At 44.1% G+C, this 12,282-nt stretch overlaps 1 protein-coding gene across 1 annotated transcript in view; it reads left to right on the forward strand.

Moving 5' to 3' along the window:
- LOC144175038 (gamma-butyrobetaine dioxygenase-like) overlaps nt 1-12,282 on the forward strand; it is a 57,410-nt gene that overhangs the window by 34,738 nt on the left and 10,390 nt on the right. Inside the window, exons 5-7 of the mRNA XM_077704070.1 lie at nt 3,520-3,722; nt 6,481-6,666; nt 8,421-8,590. Of these exons, the coding sequence (XP_077560196.1) occupies nt 3,520-3,722; nt 6,481-6,666; nt 8,421-8,590 (559 nt within the window). The remainder of the gene's footprint in view (nt 1-3,519; nt 3,723-6,480; nt 6,667-8,420; nt 8,591-12,282) is intronic.

Here is a 12,282-nt window from a genome sequence, read left to right on the forward strand (position 1 = left end):
AGTTTATCTCAGTTTACGCGGCTATAAGGATCACATGTGGGACTTCCGCCAATTCTGCATTTTTATGCGAATAGAGGGCTTCACACTGTTCGCCACTTTTCGCTATTGTTTGTATTGTTATTTTTTGTTAAAAAAACTGTTCCAGCATTTATCTCCGTTTATGCTATTATAAAAATTATTTGTGGAACTTTCACCGGATCAGCATTTATGTGAAAATGCAGATCTTCACAAAGTCCGCCACTTTTCGCTATTTTTTCTAGTTTTTATTTTGCATTTTCAAATATCTCTTCGACCATTTATCTGAGTTTACGCCATTATAAGGACTAAAGGTGGAGCTTCCGCCAAATCTAGATTTTTGTGGAAATGCAGGGCTTCACGCGGTTTTCGTTTTTACTATATTTGGTTTTTAAAAATTCTGTTCGACCAATAGCCACCGTTTACGCTTTATGGCGATTAATGGTGGAACTCCCGTCAGATCAGCATTTTTGTAGAAATGCAGCGTTTCACACGATTCGATAATTTTCGCCATATTTTCCTTTTTATTTTTGTTTTTAAAATTCTGTTCGACCAATTATCTCAATTTACGCCATTATATTGATTATAGGTGGAACTTCCCCAAATATGCTTTTTTGTGGAAATGCAGAGGTTTACGCGGTTCTCTGCTTGTCGCTATATTTTCTATTTTTCTTATTTTTAGTTCTTCAAAATTCCGTTGGACAAATTATTTCTGTTTTTGCCATTATAACAATTAGTGGTGGATCTTCCGCCTGGTCAGCGTTTCTGTGCAAATGCAGAGCTTTAGGTGGTTGTCCGCTTTTCGCTATTTTTTTCCTTTTTTCTTATTTTTTGATCTCCAAAATTTCGTTGATCAAATTATCTCCGTTCTTGCCATTATAAAAATTACTGATGGAACTCCCGCCTGATCAGCATTTTTGTGGTAATACAGAGCTTCACATGGTTCGTCGCTTTTCGCTATTTCTTCTAGTTCTGTATTTTGGTTTTTAAAATTTTGTTCGACCATTCATTTCCATCGCGCGCTTGTAACGATTGCAGGTGTAACTTCCGCCAAATCTGCATTTTTGTGGAAATGCAGAGCTTTACACGGTTCGTCTTCTGTCAGTATTTCGTTCATTTTTCGTATTCTTGGTTTCTCAAAATTCTGATCGTCCATTTATCTTCATTTACGCATAACGATTACAGGTGGGAACTTCCGCCAAATACGCATTTGTGTGGAAATGCAGGGCTTTACATGGTTCCCCGCTTTCCGCTATTTTTTCTATTTTTCTTATTTTTGGTTCTTGATCTCCGTTTACGCTATTATAACGATTACTGATGGAACCCCCGCCAGATGAGCATTTTTGTGGAAATGCAGGGCTTTACACGGATCGCCACTTTTTGCTGCTTTTCTATTTGTATTATTTTCGGTTTTCCAAAATTCAGTTCGAACAATTATGTTCGTTTACGCGATTATGAGGATTACTGGTGAAAGTTTGCCCAGATCAGCTTTTTTGTGGACATGCAGGCGTTACACGGCCCTGGCTGTGGGGGTACTCGGCAAAGAATGCAACACATTAACGAACTCGTGGTTAATTTTAGAACTACCGAATAGAAGTTAGCTTAAGCTGGCATTGCGGACAGCATGCTGTCGGTGAGGAGGTAGCTTTAGGGGAACGATCTTGAAGAAGCAGAAGAAATGCGAGGAAATTTTCCAGCATGACTTAAGCCAATGTTTCTGATGTATGATAAACAGGATAAGAACTATTCTCTAAATGGTAGACTGTGATGGACTTGAGGTACACTTTTTGTTGTCCGCGTATTGTAATGAAGGCCATATATCTCATGAGGCAGCGCCCTGGAGCACCCTTGAAAAAGTTGGGCCGAAAGTTGTGTAGGTCCAAAGCCCAATTGGTGCAGAATAGGAGATGAACGGATACTTGACTTAGCGAGATTTAAGTTGATTAGGTGTAATAAAGAATTTATGTGGATTAAGATGACATATGCTGCTCAGCCTAAGTTTAACTCGAGGCACACACAAAGGAAAGACGAAGCGCAACGCTGGCACGACCAACTGAATTTTACGGTACTTCGCCTCGCCTTGTAAATTTATATATTGCCTAGGCAGGTGATTCTGTTGCAACAGTGCGGAGAAAAACAGTGCGTTTCGTGTTTCGTTTGTGTGTGTCCTGAGTTAAATTAAGGCTGACCAGTATATAAGTCATAATGATGCAATAGCTCAAATTCTGCCTCTCCTATAAGGAGAAAGATGAATTAAGGAGTGTTAATGAAGGGATTAAGGTGGGTGATGGAAACTAAGGAGGGATTAGAATTAAGACGGGCTAATGTAGATCAGGAATAATGGGACAAATGTAGGGTGATTAGGGTGGCATCGGGTGTATTAAGGTGGGAATAAGCTGATTTGAAGTAGGTGTAGGCAGAGTACGCCGCATAAATAATGATTAGACAGACTGAAGTAGATTAAGATGGAATACTGTGAGAAATAGATTCAGATGTGTAAAGGAAAGGAAAATTAGTATGACGGAAGGCAGACTAACGTGTATTATGAGAAATTAAGGTAGAATAAGGATGCATTACGGTAGGATTAAGGTAGATTGAAATGGATTATGGTGGATTGGGATATTTAGGTTGACACAAAAAGGTTTAGGGTTTGTTACGGTAAAATAAGGTGTATTAGGACGCAGTAAAGTGGGCTAAGGACGCTACAATAACGTAGTGCTGTGTTGAACTGTTGACACGAATACAAAAGGACGTGAATATAAAAGGTCACAATTCCACACCAGGCAGTCAAATCCCGAAGGAAGACTTGAGTGTACCGAGAATTTTTTTTTCGTATTTTGGACCTCATTTCTTTGGCAGGTATCCTCAACATAAAAACTCCTACCCCTTGACCATTCTAAACTGATACAACAAAAAACTTTGCTGACCCACATCAACAGTTGAATTTGCAAAAGTACAGTAAAAGCAAAAAGCTGTGCACTCTTTGAAGCCAGCCTCAGTAAGTGAGCTGGCGACGGATATCATTGACGGAGTTTCAAGGACGACAGGAGAGGGACGTCTACAAAACCACTTCTATCCCGCTTTTGTTCAAGAGAATAGTACTGGGTAAAACCTGCAATCGAAGATTTTAATCTTCAATTTATTAATTTCTAAGATGCGGTATTTTTACTCCTTTGGGGCCAGAAGTACAAAAACAGAAAAACAAACAAACGTGTGAGACTATAAAAATGGGTCAATTACGAAACTTTTCTTTTTTCAAGGAGCAGAAGGCTTTGTATGTTGAACCATGAACCAGAAGTAGCCAGGATATATGAAACGGAAATGCGAAAACATCAAATTTTAACTAATGAACGACAAAATTTGCCCTTAAAGCTTTTAGAGTGATTGCAGATTTTATTTATCCCCTTTAAACAGATGAGTACAGAAAACTATGTCGTAAGTGTCGAGGTGTTATCGAATAACTGCCACCTAATTATTGGCACCAACAAATTCTTCTTTTTGCAGGCTGTACAGAAATGCCCGCAGCTACATGCTGAACCCTGACACGGCGGAGAACCTCAGCGCAGTGCCACCCCAGGTGCTTTGGGACCGCGTGTTGATCTGGAAGACCTTTCCCGAGGTCTCTTACAAAGAGTTTATGGACTCCGACGATGGCCTCTATCGGTGGCTCGACTACATGCACAAGTTCGGCGTCGTCGTACTTCGAGGTGAAGTGAAAGCCCTACATAAGCCGGCTGAATCGACTCTTGCAACAACTGAAATTGTTTTCAACCCATGAACGTACAAAACGTAGCCGACACGGTTACGGGCGTTCGTTTTGTTTGCCCCATAATCTCATACGCACTGCTAGAATATCGGGCTAAGTGTTGCCCACTGCATGCAACAGAGCTAAAAGTAGTTTCGGAGGTGCGGGGAGAAGGCATTCCTTTATCTGTTCTTGGAAAACTAAGACGACATCATCCTGCCGGTCGCCTTCTTTCTCTTTTGTTGCGTCTACTACGGTGCCGATCAGTATGGCCGGAAAAGTAATCGCCGTTTAGTGGAAGCGACGGCAGTCGTACAACGCGGATGCTTCCTTAGCGGAAGATAACATAAATGACATAGCGAGAGATCAATAATGGGCATCCTGAAAGAGCTATTTTGCCGCCTATCATCTTCACAGTACTTCGTAAATTGTACCCACAAAACCCCTATACCTTTTCGCACTTGGAGAGACACCTCGGGCTGGCGCCTGCATGAAATATCGCTGCTACTGAAGTTTCTTAATGCTAAAAGTACCGCGCTGTGCCTTACTCAACGTGTATCTAAGTATTCGCGGTGTCTGCACTCCTTTTCGAAAACACTCACCTGTGTCTTGTTGAAGTGGGTTTCAATTGAGTAATGCATTTAACCTGAGCCGAATCCTCAGACAGTTCGCTTTTTGGAATAACAGGCGCTGTAGTGGAAATGTTAAGCTCTTCCACCTACAGTATTAGTGCTAGGGAGCATCTATTCCCATATCTAGCAAAATCACAAATTTCAGCCCGTTATTAAACTTTCAGGCTAAATTATAACACACGCGACTGCATATGCTTGTTTTCTTTGCCAGTTTTTATTTGACCTCTAACTTATCACCTGAGAAGTTTTGGGGACACGCAAACGAAATAAATATAAAGCGAAGCTTATAAGTGGCCACGACGCTGCGTGAATCAATTTTTTCAGTTAATCGAGGCCACTGAGAAGAGATCGTTTCCGGGATATTGTAGCTTGGCGTGAAAATTCGCAAGTTGTCAGGCGTAGCTGGCTTTTTTGAGCACAAGGACGTTCTGTTTGGGGCCTCGTGTCTCGTACAGCCTAAAACCGTACAGTATACATCGCGCATATGGGGTGCCTTGCAAGATCGGTATGCTGCATACACAGGGCCTCACCATTACCTGATGTCAGCTTTTTTTCAAGCCAATGTGCACGTTTGCGGTTGTTTCTAAAACTACACGTAATGATGTGTTTATTAAGAAGTGTTCGGCATTCAGCTCGTTATAACTATGTATTGTAAAGAATTTTCAAGCTGATAGTTATTATTTGCTTTGTTTTTTGTTTTGTAGTGAAAATTGTCGCACTTACAGGTGTTGTGAAAGAATTATAATATGTGCCTTGTGAGAGATGCACTATCGGCGTCAAAGGAAACGCGAACACGAAAATATGAACCTGAACGCACAAATAGCGCGATTTCTTTCCATGCAAGCAAAATGAAGCGTGGCTTAGTTACAAAAACAAAGTTGGGAAAAGTAGATTTTCAATTATACCAATAGTGTGCCAATATATGAACTCTACGAACAGTATTTTGCAATTTTGCACGTTTTGGTTCATATTTTTGCGTTCGCGTTTCATTTGACGCCGACAGTACGTGTCCTTTGTAGTACTCACTGTCTGCCATGTAGGGGCCATGGACCCAGTGAAGCCACAGTATGGCTTTCTGTCCATGCCCCCAAGCATCACTTACATTGAAATAAAATAAAATTGAATTGAATATTTTTTATAGTGCGAAATTGCTACATAGAATTACATAAATCTGCTTTGACTCGGTCCAGCAAATTATTTCGTGAAAATTTTACCGTCCCCTTTTTAAGAAAGTTGAGGGAAGCGCAAAAGCTACGATTTTTCGCGCACTGAGTAAGCGCATCTACGCACTATCTAAATGTATACCGATACGTGATTCAAGCGATGAAGGTATATTTTTGTACTCCTTCTTATTGACGGATTCTCCTTCTATTGTCTATTGTACTCCTTGTATTGTCTTATACAGAGCCGTTCCTTTTCGTGATGTTCAACTGAACGTTTTGACATAATAGAAGCCCCGTTTTACGCGTGTAGAGTCGTCGTAGCGCGATCTTGTCATGTATTTGTTTAGGGGTACGTTTCGTAATACAAGAGTTAGAGCCATTTTCTATTATCATACACCCTCCGTGAATGGTCATGCTTCGCTGCAGAACGGGCAACGTGGGAAAGCCAGCTTGCACAGACCAAGCTTACATCAATATCTTGAATGCCGGCTTCACCTCTAAACCGAAATGCATTGCTAGGGAGAGATGTTTTCAGGCGAAATTTAGACCGTCTTAAATCAAAATATGAAGGTCCTACTACCTTATTTTTTTATAAGAGCTTTTCGGTCGGCCAACCAGTCTATAAAAAAATCGCCATGATTAAAACAGCGCAAGGGAAAGACACGAGAACAGCTGACAAGGGCAGGCGCTTGTCAATTCTGCTGTCCTGTCCCTTGCGCTGTTTTAATCATGACCCTTACCGACTATCGCACGTTCGCACTGTTGCTAAAAAAGCTGTAATATAAAATGAAATATTGTCGTAGTTTGTTAGAAATGCCTAAAACGTAGCGCCACGAAAAAAGTGTCAAAACGTTTTCGTATACTACCTTGTAATAAACGCCAGTTTACATGCGCCAGATCTAAGCAAAGCTCGCTGTCGCCACAGGTGCCCCCACAGAAAAGGGAGAGATTCTCAACGCCGTGCGACGCGTAGCCTACGTGAAGTCAACCATCTGGGGCGACACGTTCGATGTGATCTGCGAGCCCATCCAGACTGACCCGGGACACCTCGCCTACACCGGGATGCACCTGGAGCTCCACACTGACATGAACTACCGCGAGAACTCACCCGGTACGTTCATTTATTCGGTTCTTACGCTTCTGTGCTGTTTCATAATGAAGTGCGCGCTGTACAGTTGTCTCCAGCGAAAAGCTTTCTACACTCGTACGGCTGTTCCTAGGCATGTTCCTGCGCAATCTCGTGCACTGCAACATCCCCATTGTCTCAGTGAACATTGTATTCCGAGCCTAAAGAAATGCGTCGCATATCTCGTTGCTTTGTTTCTAACTCCTTCAAATTAATCCACACAAAGGGGCGGATAAAAGTTGTGTAGCTTGCTTCGCTTTCCCATTTTCTGCCGTTGCCCAGTGAGGCATCCTCTACTTGCCTTTCGGAAAACTGTCTCCACACGCACATACGCTAAGACGCGATGACGCCGTGCTCGCCGCCACAGTACAGTGGGCATTTCAGCGAAAATAGAGCTCCAGGCTTCCTCTGAACAGTCATATTTATTACAAAGGCTAATCTGCCATATGCAGTTAGAAGTGAGGTTTAATCAGTGTGTTTTAAGAGAGACCGCTATCCTGTGACGGGCCATTTTGAATTCAACTGCCACTTTACGGCTCAAAATGGTTCGAGCGACCTCTGAAGGATTTTGACACACTCGTTCTGGAAAGCCGCGGCTCTATGTGAGTGCTGTATGAGGTCTAACACGTCCTTCTACCTGAATTCACGGAAATTATAGGCATCAGGAGTAAGCTGTTAAGCTCGTTTGTGGGAAGCAACTTCTAAATGCGACTCATGAGCAATAACTTTCGCCTGTTATAGAAGGTATTATTTCACTGCTATTGCTAATCACTGCATACATTTGTTGATGGACAGTACCGCCTACACGAAATTGTTTTAGATTACCAGAGAAATGTTCATTTTTTGAAGATGTGCCTCGTATTGGTTAAAAAAATTACAGCACCTTTTCCGGGCCGTAAGACGACCCAGCCAGTATGATGCTGCTAAAGGGCAAAGTTGTGAGACCCGAACCTTAGAACTGAGAGACAGTTTCGTTGCCTTATTACAACCTCTGTTAGCCTCCCCCGCTTTCTAGAAGGCTATATTATTTGAATACTATAAAAGTAAGTAGAAACGAAAGCTCTGACCTTCGCCCGCTTGCTTTGATATGGTCTGTTATTAAAAGACGAATCCAGTGGCTGAAACAAATTGAAGCAAAGCCTACCCCTAGCAGCAGCGAGGAAGCCGGCTTTATTGCACTTTAAACTGGATGTTCTGACCTTAAAAATATGTTGAAAGAGTAGCGGCTTGCATTAATTTTACTTCAGCGTATCAATGTTCCTTTCATTGAGTCCTTAAGCGAGATAACCATCCCAAAGTCGCCGTTATGTATTTGCTAAACCGTAAGTGGCAGCTGTAAAAATAATTCGGGTGTCAATGCTACCTTAACAGTCCGCCTTTTATTACGTTAATAAATAACTTTGGGCGGCTCAGTGTCACGTATACGCATTGTCATCTCTGTAAATGGATGATAGTACAAACGCTTTTCTCGCTATAACGATAAACACGTTTTTACAGTCAAGCAATTTTGTTGACCTATTACCCGTTACGGCCAGGCTAAGGATACTTCCAACCTCAATAAATTTTTGTAGTTCACTGATTTTGTGGCGTTGTTCTGAGACCCTAGTTCTTCCTTACTTGCTAACCTCTAAATTCGAAAGCAAAAATGCCGCTGATCGGGAAAATAATCACCAATCGAGCTGTTTTCTAGCAACCAAAAAGGTTTGTCTCTGACTCAGTACTTGGATTTCGCATGGCAGGCATGCAGATGCTGCACTGCCTCAAGGCCATGGACGTCAAGGACGACGTCGGCGGAAAGTCATTCTTCGTGGATGGCTTCATGGTGGCCAACTGGTTGGCGGAAAACAACCCGGCTGCCTTCCACATTCTCTCCTCCACGCCAGTGGTTTTCAGCATCTTCTCGCACAACGTAAGCCCTAAGTGCCTTCCACTATCTGTAACGCACTCACCATTTGTGTCAACCGTTTTTGAAACCGTTTGTTCTTGACTCAAGTTTTTCCTCATCTTGTCGTTCAATGTAACGACTTTGTGCTAGCGAACTTTGTGGGAGGAGTGCGTGAGAATATTAGCTACTCTTGCGAAATCTGTCCTAACAACCTTCGTAATGCGGTCAGGGCACACACTTAAAGGGGCCGGGAAGACAAAAGAGAAGTTCGTTTTATTCGAAAGATTTCATGTTCTACAGTGTCCGTTGTCCCCAGTGCTTGTCTGGAAGCAAGCGATGCTTTATTCACTGCGAAATTAATCAATTTAACCTCAAATTTTCATTCTCGCGCCAAAACATGTGCTTGAACGACGTTTGCATAAATCCGACTGCCACCTGCTAGTGGTCCCCCCTGCCAGCTGGCTGGGCAAAGGCGGTTTCGGCTGCCTAGCTTTGGTCGGTTGCCAACGGCAGCGGTGGGTGAGGGCCAGGTCTCACCCGGGGATGCAAAACCCCAAGGGAGTGGCAGCGACTCCCTGGAACTGTATGGGCCAGTTCCAGCCCCAGAGCCGATGCTGGACGCGGAGGCAGGCCCGGACAGCCTGGGTGGCTACCGAGGCTGGCTCTGGGAACTTGGCTTAAAAGCGGTGAAAAAGGATCTCTTATTAAGGGTCCGCCGCAGTCACCCCACGCGGGCACGACTGCTCGCTGCCGACACGTAGGTTCCTGGACAACAGGATCCAGGGCCTTCGATAGGTGCTGATGATGGCCAATATCTCTGGCCTTTAGTAGCGACCAGTCTAGGAGGCGCGCACTTGCTAGGACCGAGGAAAGAGGGATTGGCTCACTTCTTAGGGAAGCTTCTCGTTCTCAGTATCGGGAGTAGGGCTGGTCGTACTCTATAAGGATTACTTCTTCCACCTGATGACTGCTGCCCGTATGGGGAGGGGTTCCCTGGTGGGTGAGTGGTTGGCATAGGAGCACATAAGAAGTCCACCGAAACCCTATAAGTCACATAGGCCTTCCTATGGAGATAGGTGATTCAGGTGCACATAGGATCGACGGATGTGTACAGGGTACAGTTTACCCCGTCCGTCGGACAGTTAGCTTTACCAGTATCCGAAACCGTTGAGACGAGGGGGATTAGTACCTATGTAGGCTGGGCAGGTGTCTCTTGAGTACTCGGGGGACCTGGTGGGTGTTAGCCGGGGGGCTGGTTGTGAAAAGGGTCCAGAGATTAGGTGTCGTCACTCCGTCGCGGGTTCTCCCTGTTCTTCGCTGTCGGAGCTCAGATAGTTGGAACCTATAGTGGGGTCCGCTGAATTTCAAAAGGAACCGTCTGACGCCCATCCTGAGTTTTCAGGCCTATTTTAGGAGTCAGACATCTAAGGATTAGAACGAAAACCTCGCTGTCCCCATTCCCACCCACTTTCCCATAACCCATTCCTTATTACCACCATCCGCATCCCTCAGCCCAACCTTTCCTGCTACCGTCCCAGGGGAGATCAGGGGAGTCTCCCCGGGCCCGCTCTCCTGGCTGTGGTGTCGCTGTGTAGCATTTTCCCTTTTATTTTCCACTTCGGTGGGTATTTCCTTCTCGTCAAAACTCTAGTTGACCTCGGTCCAGTTTGTTTATTTTTAATTGGCGTCACCCGTGATACGTATGTGGTACGGGGTGGGCTTTTATTTTATATTATAGCCCTTTAGCTTTATGACATCATAAGAACAGGTCCTTCCGCTAAAGTGGAGACTTGTTTATGGTTAGAGAACCTAGATGGCGCCACCACACCGCAGCAAGCCGTTTTCTGCGTTCGGTTTGTTTGTGACCGTATTTAAACCTGGCTTGTGTTTGTTCATGGATAAAATAATCGTTTCGTGAGACATGGTGCTCGCTCGACAAATATGGTCACGTAAGACACTGTCGCTTGCGTCAATCGGCCAGTGTCGTCTGAGACAACTCCAAAGCTCCGCAGTGCTGTGCATCTACATCAGGCATAGTGCTCGCAGTACCAACAGCAGTACTCATCGGTTCTGCTATGTTTACGTGTGCTTTCTTAACTACCGTTGTTTGTCCCACCATTTTTACTGATTTGAAAAGAATGGGCCTAAATTTAAGCGTAAATCCATCGTTCAGCAAACTTATAAGCTCGGCCTAATTTGCGTTTGCTTTTACCTGCCTCCGCCAATTGCAGAGCTGGCTGGTATGACATCATAGGTTCTGCTGCTGGAAATGAGCAATTGGGTCGCATGGCCATTCCCCTTTTTCCTAATTATATAGCTTATTTGAGCGAAGTTTACGTTAAAAGTGGTGTCAGCATGATTCGAACGAGGCAATCTTTTGAATGAACCAAACTTGCATTTTGTCTTCATGGCCCCTTTAATAAGATTGGGTGCGTAACTGCTTTCGCATATTTGAATAGTCATCGAAAGACGATGATCCTCTGCAACGCAACACCCTCTTCTCTCTCCCTTTCCACCACTCAACTGTCACACCCTCCTTGATGAATGCTATGGATGATCGCCTAATTTAATGGCCGCGCCTTCGCCGTGCTTGCGTGCTGTCTGTCAAGCACTTTTTTCCTGTGGTTCTTACAACAGTTCGAGCCGACACCCATTGTTTAAGTGTTTGCTCTTACCTCACATCCCTCGGCGTCGTTTTTAACTTCCCTTCATTTCGTTAAGGCCAGGTTCAGACTGTTGCCGCAACTCTCGTAATAACTTTAAAGAATGACGTCATTTCGCGTCTCAGCCAACCGAACAGCGCGACACGCCGTTTTTTTACGTCCATAGATCTCGATATGGCTTTTGCGTGGGTAGTCTGAACGTAGCCTTAGAACAATCCAACGTGCTTTGTCAATGATTATAAATATGGTATTCCCAATTATGTACAGATATATACAGAAGTAAACGGAGCACGGGAGAGATGGCCAAATCGCATCGCAGCGCCGTCTGGAAACACCTAAGGGAAATAACTAGCGGTGTACTGGGCCGTCTCCCTATGTGATATGTTAAATCGTCGTTGTGCTGGCCTGTATCACTGGGGGTTGCATTTTCCAAAAGCAACGCTTAACTGTACAATGGATCTGGTTACATTTCCGCTCACAGCCGACAGAGCAACCGTATCCGCCGCTAACTTTTTGAGTTCGACGTAGTCGCGCACTTGAAAACGTGCCTTGTTGTTGCGCAATAGAAACAGCAACCGCCGATGTCCTTCCTATTCACGTGCCGCATAGCCTGTCATGCAAAATTTTCTCGGGCGGAGGCGTTTATTGTTTACCTCTCATCGGAACACTCCTGAGTTGATTAGTTACAACCATTACATAAGAGCAAACGAGGCAACCTAGAACAAACGAACAATGTCTGGAACGGAATTATTCTTCAGAAATTGATAAAGTTCCTAGATATCTACCATTGGAATGTGCTGGATATATTCTGCAGCGTTTGTAGCCGTTTTGTTTGCATCATATCTCAAAAGCAGGCACTGATAAACCCGGTAGGAAGACAATGCTATACCTCCCATTACCAGTATTTCGATTATTGTGCCTTACTTAGCAAGGCACATTTTGAAGCGCACAGCTTGCTCGAACTAAAAAGGGGCGGATACGGTCTACGCAGTCGACTACCAGCGGCAATGTAACCAGCGCCACTGTGCAGGACAGCGCTGTCTTTTTGAAACT

The sequence above is a fragment of the Haemaphysalis longicornis genome, unplaced genomic scaffold (assembly GCF_048455015.1).
Source record: "Haemaphysalis longicornis isolate Haplotype H1 unplaced genomic scaffold, Haemaphysalis longicornis Haplotype H1 scaffold_3, whole genome shotgun sequence".
NCBI classification, from domain to species: Eukaryota; Metazoa; Arthropoda; class Arachnida; order Ixodida; family Ixodidae; genus Haemaphysalis; species Haemaphysalis longicornis.